At 46.9% G+C, this 12,416-nt stretch overlaps 1 protein-coding gene across 1 annotated transcript in view; it reads right to left on the minus strand.

Moving 5' to 3' along the window:
- The window catches only part of LOC310799991 (cystine/glutamate transporter), a gene marked incomplete at its 5' end in the record, with an annotated part of 32,336 nt that extends 20,685 nt beyond the window's left edge, over positions 1–11,651 (minus strand). The window contains one exon of the mRNA XM_083662591.1: positions 11,423–11,651. Coding sequence (XP_083518717.1) covers positions 11,423–11,651 — 229 coding nt within the window. The remainder of the gene's footprint in view (positions 1–11,422) is intronic.
- Between the last annotated feature and the right edge of the window lie 765 nt (positions 11,652–12,416).

Here is a 12,416-nt window from a genome sequence, read left to right on the forward strand (position 1 = left end):
CTGCATACAGTTGCTGTATGTGGATTGAGAGGACACATTGCCTTTACACTTGTGTTCAATGTGGTCACAATGCATCCCTGACCACCTCCGGAGGTGGTTTGGCCGATCAGATTGCAATCCATCTTCAATGTGTCTTGGGGGCGTTTACACCTGTACTTTCAAGTGGTCAAGCACTATCCGATTGCAATCTGATCACAGAAAATGCATGTTAGCGCCAGGTGTAAATGGCCTCCATGTGTCACTTGGAATTATGAACATAAACATTTCACCTTCATGTTAACTAACACTCAATGACCATCTGATGATTGTACATGTTTGTCTGCTATTGATATTGTCAGACAAAAAACACACATTTGCATACGAGTAAGGAATACTATTGAAGAATGTGTATACATGCATATCTAGGGTTTCAATCGAGTTATATCAGTTTTGCCATATGTTGCACTGGTATTTTTAGCCTGATATCAAACTGAATTGTCAACTTGTTACACTCATTTCCACCAAGCGCAGCCAAAACGTAACTCTGTGGAGTGGGCAGATTCGAAGGTCTGGACCCAGGCAACTGGTATTTGCAATTTTGTAATTTTTGGGACCGTTGGGGCAGGTGGTGATAATACCACCCGTCTTCAAACATCCCCATCTGTCATCAAAATGCCCCGATGGACCCCGGGCTACGGGAGTGACCTGACCTGACCAGTTGCCTGGGTCCAGACCTTCGAATCCGCCCACTCCACAGAGTTATGTTTTGGCTGCGCTTGGTGGAAATGAGTGTAACGAGTTGACATTTCAGTCTGATATCAGGCCCTGTAACGACACATTATGTAATAACTGCACATTATGTAATAAAATGCCAAAATGTAATAACATCTCACTTTCAATATGTAATAACGGCGCATTATGTAATAAAATGCGTAATATGTAATAAATCGCCTCAACGCAATATGTAATAGCGTTTGACGCATTTTGTAATAAATGTATTACATATTGCGCAGATTATTACATATAGCGGCGGTTGCATTTTTTCTGGTTGGAAATGTAATAAGTGGCCGCATTATGTAACAAAATTAGAAAATGCACTGACTTTGTCATGGGGGGGAAGTAGGCTAATAAGCATATTATGTGTCAAAACCAGTCAAGCAAGTGAGTAAAGTAAAGTAAAGTCCCACTGATTGTCACACAATGTGTGAAATTTGTTCTCCGCATTTGACCCATCCCCTGGGGGAGCGGTGAGCGGCAGCGTGCGCCGCGCTCGGGAATCACATGGTGATTTAACCCCCCAATTCCAACCCTTTGATGCTGAGTGCCAAGCAGGGAGGCAATGGGTCCCATTTTTATAGTCTTTGGTATGACTCGGCCGGGGATCGAACTCACGACCTCCCAGTCTCAGGGCGGACACTCAGACCACAAGGCCACTGAGCTGAAGGCCATTCGTGCATAATCTAATCCGACGTCAGTCAAGTTCTAGTATGACGTGGTCAGTCAAAGTCTGAGTATGACGTCCGTAATGACGTCAGATATGACGTCAGTTAATTCTCATATATATAGCAAGGGTTCTACGTCACCTCTCTCTCTCTGGCCGATCATAACAGCAGCTAGCTCACGGCAGTCCATCTCCCCTGGAGCCGTCCTCCGAAGCGTTGTTTTGCACCATATCTGGAGACCGAATCAGCACCCTCAAGCCTTCTCTACCCGTGGAAATCCCCCGCAGATATTCCCCGCAGATTCCTCAACGCTTCCCACTCCATTTCTGGCATGTCGAGCTCCGAGCCAGAGCAGTCCATGGACAGCGACGACAGCTTAGCCAACGAGACCCTGTTCCAGATCGGCCACGGCGCGTACTTGCTTTCCGAGACGTCCGATGAAGACGTTGGCGAAGCGGCCGGACCACAGGCCGCCAACGCAGCCACGATGAAAAGGCCCGGCGCGCGTTCCCGTGGCACGGGGCGCGCCACTGCGACGGCCCGTGGAAGGAGAGCAGATGACGAAGTGCCGCGTGCGCCCGGACGCCCAAGAACGCGTGCGAGCGTGCCGGAGGGGGAGGCCGCTCGGCGTGGACGTGCGAGAGGCCGCGGACGAAGATCAGCAGAGGCAGCCGCTCCGAGAGCGGGGAGACGCCGGGGAAATACAGGCCGCGGGGCCACCGCGAGACGCCATGTCCTTCCTGGTCGCACTGACCTCCAGGCCGCCGCCCCGGAAGCGGAAACGGCCCCATTCGTAGCTCCGCCGAGCCGACAGGGGTTGTCAAGAGCCATTCTGCGGTCCCTGCTAGATGCAAGCATTAAGTCGATGGATGCGAGCAGATCAGTAGAGGCTCGTCTGAGGGCCCTGGAAACCCCCCCCCCCTTTCCCCGCACGTTCGCCGCAGCCCAGCCGGCGCAGCAGCCGATCCTGCCCCCGCCCACGCAGCAAGCCGACGTGCTCCTCACCACCGCCCAACCCGCCCAGATGAACACCCTGGCGTCCGCCACGCCCGCCATCCCATTTGGTATGCCTTTTGTTTCTCCCTGTGCCAATGTGTCTCCCAGGTTGAGGTCCCAGATTTTGAAGGGCAGAGACATTAATCTAGTTAGCATACTCCTGCCATCCCCCGAGTGCAAAAGGAAGGTCGCGGGTGACCCAGATGGCCCTGTCTATTTAAAGTCGTCCGACCCCCGCCTGCCCAAAGACCTTTCCCTATGTGACTTCCTGAACACGTTCGGCGTCTACCGCGACGTGATCTGTGAGGTGTACCCAGAGCACCGCTACGAGCTAGATATATATATAGCGCTAATAGTGGACCTCTACTCCAACCACGGTAAATTATTCTACCAGTATCATAAAGCATTCTCCGCTAAAGCCGCCCTGATGATCACCCGGGCTAATACGCGGCTTAACTGGTCCATTATGGACATGCAGATCTTCACGTCGCTGGTTAGCGGGCGGCCGGCGAACACCTGCTACTCGTGCGGCGAACCGGGGCACTCCGCACAATTCTGCCCAAAGGCGGCCTTTCAGTCCGGCGCCGCCCCCACCCCCGCCCCCTCCTGGGCGCCCGACACCAGCGGGTCCTCCCAGGTGCATGCACATTCCCCCGACTCCCTTTGCAGATATTTCAATGAAAACGTGTGCACATATCCCAAATGTAATTTCCTGCACGCATGTAGCACCCACCCCCGCTCCCGCTGCCCGCAAAGGACCCGCCCCCCACCAAACAAGAAGTATTGATTTACATTGCGCTGAAAACACCACATGTACTGTAGGTGTCCCTTGTGTTTGATTAAATAAAGCGAGTTGATTGACAATTTACCTGGTCTGTGATCCGATCATCCTATCATTAAACGCCCACTAATAACAATAGTAATAACACAACTAAGAGGGGGGAAAAAAACCCCAAAAAACAAAAACAAACATACATGTTAAAAGCCGACAACCTCTGGGGGGAAGATCCGGATCCGGATTCGGATTCCGGACCCCTCATCGTACAATTCGGTTCAGCACTAAGTCACCGAGGCCAAGCCGGGAACCCCTAAGCCACTAAGTCACCAACCCCTAAGTCATCCCCTAAGCCACCAAGTCACCAACCCCTAAGTCATCCCCTAAGCCACTAAGTCACCAACCCCTAAGTCATCCCCTAAGCCACTAAGTCACCAACCCTAAGTCATCCAAGTCCAGCGCCAAGTCGGGAAGTCACTAAGTCACCGAGGCCAAGTTGGGAACCCCCAAGCCACTAAGTCACCAACCCCTAAGCCATCCCCTAAGCCACCAAGTCACCAACCCCTAAGTCATCCCCTAAGCCACTAAGTCACCAACCCCTAAGTCAGCCCCTAAGCCACTAAGTCTCCAACCCCTAAGTCATCCCCTAAGCCACTAAGTCACCAACCCCTAAGTCATCCCCTAAGCCACTAAGTCACCAACCCTAAGGGAACCCCTAAGCCACTAAGTCACCAACCCCTAAGCCATCCCCTAAGCCACCAAGTCACCAACCCCTAAGTCATCCCCTAAGCCACTAAGTCACCAACCCCTAAGTCACCCCTAAGCCACTAAGTCACCAACCCCTAAGTCATCCCCTAAGCCACTAAGTCACCAACCCCTAAGTCATCCCCTAAGCCACTAAGTCACCAACCCCTAAGTCATCCCCTAAGCCATCCCCTAAGCCACCAAGTCACCAACCCCTAAGTCATCCCCTAAGCCACTAAGTCACCAACCCCTAAGTCACCCCTAAGCCACTAAGTCACCAACCCCTAAGTCATCCCCTAAGCCACTAAGTCACCAACCCCTAAGTCATCCCCTAAGCCACTAAGTCACCAACCCCTAAGTCATCCCCTAAGTCACTAAGTCACCTACCCCTAAGTCACTAAGTCACCAACCCCTAAGTCATCCTAACTCCTGGAAACAATCTACTCCCCATGGCTCGCTACATCAGGCTCAGGCCTCAGACTGGCCCCAGCGCCAAGTTGGGAAGCCACTAAGTCACCCAGGCCAAGTTGGGAACCCCGTCACCAACCCCTAAGTCTTCCAAGTCCAGCGCCAAGTCGGGATATCACTAAGTCACCCAGGCCAAGTCGGGAACCCCTAAGTCACTAAGTCACCAACCCCTAAGTCATCCAAGTCCAGCGGCCAGTCGGGAAATCACTAAGTCACCCAGGCCAAGTTGGGAACCCCTAAGTCACTAAGTCACCAACCCCTAAGTCATCCAGCACCTCAAGCGGACGCTCCAGCTGGTCTTCATCAGCTCTCCAGCTACACCCGCCCGGAGCAGGCGGCCATACCGTGGCCCAAAGAACCCTCCTTCCTCAATCGGCGAGCATGGCAACAAACAGTGTCCCGGGCTCCGTGCCAAAATGTCTCGTTGGTGGTGGCTCCCCGAAAAGCACAGCGCCCAGTAGGCGCGGTAAATCTCCCGGATCATTTTTGGGGGAGAGAGAGATTCGAGGGGAGAGAGAGAGTCGAGAGAGAGAGTCAGGGTCAGTCAGAAGGCCAAGTCGTGCGGCGCGCAAGGCCCGACCGAGCTGGGAAGCGCCAGCCGCAACGCAAGTAGGGGGGTCAAGATCGAAGGCCCGACCGAGTTGGGAAGCGCCAGCCGCAAGTAGCCATAAGTCGTTAAAAAGGTCGAAGGCCAGAAAAGTACAACCAATTACTAATGTACCAAGATCGAAGGCCCGACCGAGTTGGGAGCGCCAGCCGCAAATAGCTGTAAGTCGCTAAAAGGTCGAAAGCCAGAAAAGTACAATCAACTACCGGTGCCCGCAGATCTCAATTAACCTCCGGTAATCAGATCTTCCTTTTGGGGGATCTCCTAGCCTACGCAGATGCCCTCCTCTTGCCTCAAGAGCAGCGCCACTGGCTAATGGAGTCATGCGCCAAAGTATTTGCCATGCATGCCGATTGCTAAATAAAGTTTGTTAAATCCTACCAACTGGCCTCTCATGATTGAAGTGAGGTCTCTAGACCATATTTCAAGCAGAAGGCCATTCGTGCATAATCTAATCCGACGTCAGTCAAGTTCTAGTATGACGTGGTCAGTCAAAGTCTGAGTATGACGTCCGTAATGACGTCAGATATGACGTCAGTTAATTCTCATATATATAGCAAGGGTTCTACGTCACCTCTCTCTCTCTGGCCGATCATAACAGCAGCTAGCTCACGGCAGTCCATCTCCCCTGGAGCCGTCCTCCGAAGCGTTGTTTTGCCCCACCCACCTCCCCAGTCCGCCACCAACGAGTCGTGACTCCTGATCCCCCACGGGGGGGGGGGATCTCCTAGCCTACGCAGATGCCCTCCTCTTGCCTCAAGAGCAGCGCCACTGGCTAATGGAGTCATGCGCCAAAGTATTTGCCATGCATGCCGATTGCTAAATAAAGTTTGTTAAATCCTACCAACTGGCCTCTCATGATTGAACTATATATCTATAGTTGTTATTTTAGGCTACTTTATTTGATGTTATGGTAATTATTTTACTTATTGACTGTTCTACGTTAAGGAGATACTGTGTGATACGGTGTTATGTTATGCTATTGTGTTATGTGGATATTTCATGAGTGCGAGCAACACGGAAATGATGTGGTTATGTTTTCGGTGCCGTCTGTCTGCCGAGGCAAGAAAGACTACAGACAGAAAAGCATCAAGCTCCTGCTGCTTCTCATGAGAAGAAGAGGTCAGGCTATATCGATAAAACACATTTCTTGGATGATTGCGTCATAGCCTTTGTTTTTGTTTGTTTTATTGCTGTTTAAATGTTATTTCTGAACGTAAATTCAAACCTGAACCGAATTAATTAGGTAATTAATTAACAAGTGGTGAGGCTCTCCTCACTAACTTTGCACTGTAAGCACAGACAGCAGTGCATAGATAATTATTTTGAAATAAACGTCAACAAAAATTATTTTAAAATTAAAAATTTGTTTGCTATAAATATTTTATGTACGGTATGTAAAAAATGATTAAATTGATAATTTTTCAATAGCTACATTTTGACTGGGTTTGTAAATATTCTATAAGGCCGGAATTCTGAGAGAGAGAGAGAGAGAGAGAGAGAGCTGCTCTGTCCCCGGCTGGAGCTGTCCCCGAAAATGTCCCCGATTTTGGTCACAAAGTCAAATAATAATACTGGCAAGAAACTCGATAACAGAGCATTTGCGGCACCACAACGTGCCGTGGTTTTCCCAGGACCCAGCCGCCCGCAACTGAAGCGGCCCCAGAGGTGACGAACGAGAGGCGGCATCTGCTTGCTGCTTTTGCTACCGTCAGTAACGTTTGTATGTACACCAAACTCCATTGAAAAAAATGTCAATTTTAACATGATTGGCGATGGATCATTGTTATCTAGTCATTAGCCTACTCCCTAAATTGGCCTTCAGCCATCAAAACTTTGATAACCCCTGGTTTAAATTAACACAATTAATTGAATTGAAACCTTTATTTATCCCTGAGGGGAGATTCAGGCGTCTAAAACAGCAACAGCAGCAGGGGTTAAAAATACAGAGCAGACAGAAAATAGTAGGAGATAAATAAAAACAGATAAAAACAATACAATTTAAAACAATAAGTTAGTCTATGTGCAAAGTCCGTGTTTTGTAAAGTGCAGGGCCATGGCCAAGTATGGTCATATTTATCTCTAGATTACAATTTTAATCATTAAAATTGCCTTTTAGTATTAACATGATTTTTTAAATTATTTTGTCAGCATTTAATATTAAATTAGCAGTTAATATGGTCATGTGGCCATTGAATACTAACTGGTGAGCGACACCCTAAACTCAAGGAAAGTGTTTACTGAGGTAATAAATCACTACTGAGTTTTTGTCTATGGATTGAGGCAGTAAATGCGGCTATGTCAACCACGCTTCTATCACTTGTGCGGACTGATGCACCCCGGGGGGAAATTGGGACAAGATAGTTGCTCGCACTCATGAAATATCCACATAACACAATAGCATAACATAACACCGTATCACACAGTATCTCCTTAACGTAGAACAGTCAATAAGTAAAATAATTACCATAACATCAAATAAAGTAGCCTAAAATAACAACTATAGATATATAGTTGCTTGACTGGTTTTGACACATAATATGTTTATTAGCCTACTCCCCCCCATGACAAAGTCAGTGCATTTTCTAATTTTGTTACATAATGCGGCCACTTATTACATTTCCAACCAGAAAAAATGCAACCGCCGCAATATGTAATAATCTGCGCAATATGTAATACATTTATTACAAAATGCGTCAAACGCTATTACATATTGCGTTGAGGCGATTTATTACATATTGCGCATTTTATTACATAATGCGCCGTTATTACATATTGAAAGTGAGATGTTATTACATTTTGGCATTTTATTACATAATGTGCAGTTATTACCAGAGTTGGGGTCCGTTACTCAAAAAAGTAATATATTACACATTACACATTACTTTCAAAAAAAGTAATGCCTTACTTTACTTGATTACTCCCTGGAGAAAGTAATTTGTTACACTACTCGTTACATTACTTTTGCGTTACTCCGTAACATCGCCTGAGATGCATTGTCACGTAATTTGCCAGTTAACAATACAACATTAATCCTTACATATATGCCCATATATTAGCACAAATCTCTATCGTAATAAGGTAGGTTGCAAAACTTTTCCTGTCTGATGGTGGCTGTACGTTCCCTGCCATCTGTATTTTGCTCAATATGTTTCTGAAAAATGGCGATTTCATTCTACTGTTGAAACTGGCAACATTTCCTCTACCATGTAGGAGCAACAAGCCTGTCCATCTCTGATTTTGATGTTACCTGGTGAAAAGAAAGCTTTTGCTGCTTGCTTTGGGTCGAGGCAGGCGACTCAGCTTGGGTCTGCAACCAGCTTTGTGTTAGCATGTTTCCACTGCAGATGCTTTGAGAGGTTTATGTCGTAGGCTACCGTAGCTAGCTGCTTCTGTCCAGGGGAACGTTTGCAGTGTCACATTCTTGTCCTTCCGCGCAACAAAAACTTGTTGTAGAAGACGGCGCTTTTTGGCAGATTGCTGGCAGACTATTGGCAGACTATTGGCAGACTATTAGGAACATACCGCACTGCGCCCACTTCCCTAGAACACGTTGTATTTACAAGGGGTATTTACAGACCCCATCGCTGCATGTGGGTTTCTCTTATGGTTTACGTTTACATTTAATTTAATTTAATTTTGTCCAATATTCAGATATTCCAGAATTGCATGTTGTGTTAAAATACATATTATTTATATCTAACACTCTTTAGCCTGATTTAATTGTAAAACAGAGTGTAAAAAGTTATGCAAAGCCTTCTGGGAAATTTAACCCGTGGAAGAGGAAAGTGGGCGGAGTTCCCAGCATGCCCTGGGGGTACTGTGTTTTTGTGTCAATTGTTTGTTTGTCAATGTGTTTTGGAGGTTAAAATGATTTATTGTTCTATATGCATGATGTTAGTTATCTGATAAGCTATGTGTCGACTAATAGTGCTGTTCTGCATGCTAATACAATGTTGAAATATTGGCACCATGATTGAATCTGCTGTGCAGTTAAATGACCTGTCTGATGGGACACAGGATCTGCTATTAAAACGGAGATCTTTTCTCACGCATGTAACGAGGTAAGCGTTTGATTAGTAACTGTAATGTGATTACTGCACTTAGGTACAGTAGTGCCTTACACTACTCGTTACCGACAAAAGTAATGTGATTACAGTAACGCGTTACTTTGTAACGCGTTACCCCCAACTCTGGTTATTACATAATGCGTCGTTACAGGCCCAAATACCTTTTTTATTAAAACTTCGATATCGGCCAATGTTGAATAAAGGTTATTGAGTCAGAGGTTTGTCTTACTTGAATTATATTTGTTAAAGCTATAGTCTCATGAGAGGAAGAGATGCATTCAGCAGCAGGCTTCATACAATTCTTCAAAGAAGGAGAGATTTAAAGTAGCCTTTAAGGCTCTCCCAAGGATGCACAGAATGTGCTGACATCAGTTTAGAAGCAGAGATCAGACAAAACATGTTGGTCCCTATCGTTGCATCGGCGCAGTTTCTAGGCCGAGCGGCAGGCGCAGATCAAAGCAGTGGGCGTGGAAAGGCGCACTTGATATCGTCGTGCTGGCGCTAGATGCAGCCCAAAGCATTACAACCACGCCTTTTAGGCGTAAAATTATGCACCGTCATGCTCATTGGATAAGTGCAATAAACGAATCGCACGCTTGCCTTTTTAGCTCCAATTCCAGTGATCCCGCAAAACCAGATGAAAGCCAAACGCTCTGCCCCCCCCCCCTCCCTTCATCCAGCCTGTCTGTCTGCATTATAGGCTATTATTCCATATTATTATGCTTCTCAAACCAATCTAACTGCAGTTTCAATACTGCAAGCATGTAAATACGCTACACTATAGCAAGATCAAAGTGAAAATAATGTTCTATGCATCAGCTAGAAAAATATAGCCTATTAGATTGGTGAAAGTTTGTCCAGAAAGATATCATTTTCTCTCGCCTGCTGCAGGAAGGATGATGCACATAAATATACCCTACATTATGTCAAGTCATTGCATAAATGTGTTTTTATTGTAAAACTAAATGTGAAATAGGGCCAAGTTATTGGAGGAACATCACAGTATAGCAGATGCCATTAGAAGCGCGTTCCGAAGCGCGTTCCGCTGTTACTTCTCTAAATCACGTTAACTCGACAAGGGGTATATATATGCCCAGGAGGACATATATGTTTCACATAGGGTGGTGTTTTCATTTCGAGGTTTTATTTGGTCCAATATTGAAATGTTGACAATGGCAGGCTGTGTTACCATTACACATTAATTTAGAACTACCTTTTATATCTATTTTGGCTCATTTGGTGGCTATTTAGTAGCGAAATGAAGAAACACAATGCATGCTGGGAACTCAGAGAGAGAGAGAGAGAAGGGTGACAGAGAAGAAGCAGTGAAGGCAAAGAATAGGCCTGCTTTTCAAAAGCGCAAAGCGCTAAATGTAGGCCAGCTCCCAAGATATAACTAGGCTGGTATTTAGCGCCGACACGCCCACTTTGGGACTGCGCCACGCCCATTCGGCCTAAAGCGCATTTGGCAGCCTAAAGCCTATTGCTATCTTGCCGAAACAGGCGCAAGGCACGTTTTTTTGCGGTTAAGGCCCGTAATAGCGCCGATGGCCTGTGGGAGAATAGAGCCCGTTGTGTTTCCCCTACCATTCTACAAGCCTTGCCGACCCGCTTGGCCAACGGCGCCCCCGCCAGGCCAGGAAAAAAAAATGCTTTTTTTAAAAGATTTTTTTTCCTGCTCTCCCCAAAATTTCAAGAAACCTTTATGGCATATTATTACAATACAACAATACTAGTGTTGACAGTAATAGAAGATGCCAAATCATTCGAAACAATAAGCATTTTGCTTTTAGGAGCATTGTGCCAGTGTGCGGCGCTGTTCCAAAACGTATGTGTCGTTGCCTGAGAAACGCACATCCCATAATACAACTGTTCGCATCACATCCCATAATAGTATGATGATACTTGGGATGCCATTGCGAACATAGATGTGAACAGGTTAGCCAAAAGTTTAGCGTCACCAGCGAGTCCCCCACCATTGCGGTCAGGGTATGTTTCGAAATCCCTCCAGGCCTGAAAGATTTTCTAGGGGAAACACTGATAGTGTGATTTTCTATTATGAACAACATTCACAGAGGGAGACCCCAGTAAAGTTGTTAGTACTGTACATGTATGTTAAAATTTTCTTCCACAGTCAATCACTGTCATCCATCTCCAACATGATAGATATGATGCAGTTTGAAGAGAATAGTTAATAGTTAACATTTGGCAAATTGTGGCCTAAAAATGGTCAAAATGGTCAAATGTAAAGATAAGTACAGATTATCACCAACACAAGGCTTCTATCCAATTAATCAGCATCAAAAACCTATGATGCGCCCATAGGTTTGAGGCGTCTTACCGAATGTGGAGAGCACCCCACTCAGCACCCACACCAGTAGAGAGAGCCCCACACTGCCACTGTTCATCAGGACTCCCTTGGGTGCGATGAAGATGCCGCTGCCCACCACCGTCCCGATGATGAACGACACGGCGGGCACCAGGCCTATGGTCCGCCGCAGGTGCACCACCTCCTCTCCCCTCTTCTGCTGAACCTCTCGCCCCTCTGCCTTCACCCCTGTCCCGCTCATGTCTCTGTGAGTGAGCTGTCAGCTGTGTGCTACAGGTTCCTCTCTGAGACAGAGAACTGACCACACGTTACTTAGTCCTGCTATCTTTTGAAGTATGCATCTGCATTTTCTCTTACATTGGAACAGCAAATTGAAGCGCTTACCTCTTTTTGTATCCTTTTCAGAATGTTGCACAGCAAAACAGCCGTCCCTTTTCCAAAAACCGCAATCAAGTCCTCTTTGTGCTTACTGTTATTATCCCTGGTCATACACTTTGTGCAGCAGACCAGTAAACATGCATGGAGCTGTTACGGGAAGAAAGTTCCTAAAGTTGTTGACTCGACCAAACATGGCCCTCTCTCTCCCCTCTCCCCCCCTAATCTAACCCGCATGTGTTTTTCTCCCCTCATTGGCTCTTGCAAATCAGTGCAGTAACCAGGGTGACCCACCCATCCCGTCTGAGCAGGGAACAAAGCCAGCACTCTTCCAAGCTTCACTAATTATGGCAGTTTAGAGGCTCAATGCTATGCTGCACTGCGTGTGTGTGTGTGTGTGTGTGTGTGTGTGTGTGTGTGTGTGCGTGTGAACGCAGCTTGAGCCAAGCCTGTCTACTGTAGCCCAGGGAAAGGAGGCCCAGGGTGGTGTAGAGGCAGCTGCACGAGCTGCAGGAGGGCTGCTCTCCACAACAACAGGCCCAAAGGAGAAAGTAGACCCCGTCTGAGTCTCACAAAGCCAATTCAACCTAGTCCCAAAGCCTAACATTGGTGAATCCCAGATAACCGGGTC

The sequence above is a fragment of the Poromitra crassiceps genome, assembly GCF_964638095.1.
Source record: "Poromitra crassiceps genome assembly, chromosome: 2".
NCBI lineage: Eukaryota > Metazoa > Chordata > Actinopteri > Beryciformes > Melamphaidae > Poromitra > Poromitra crassiceps.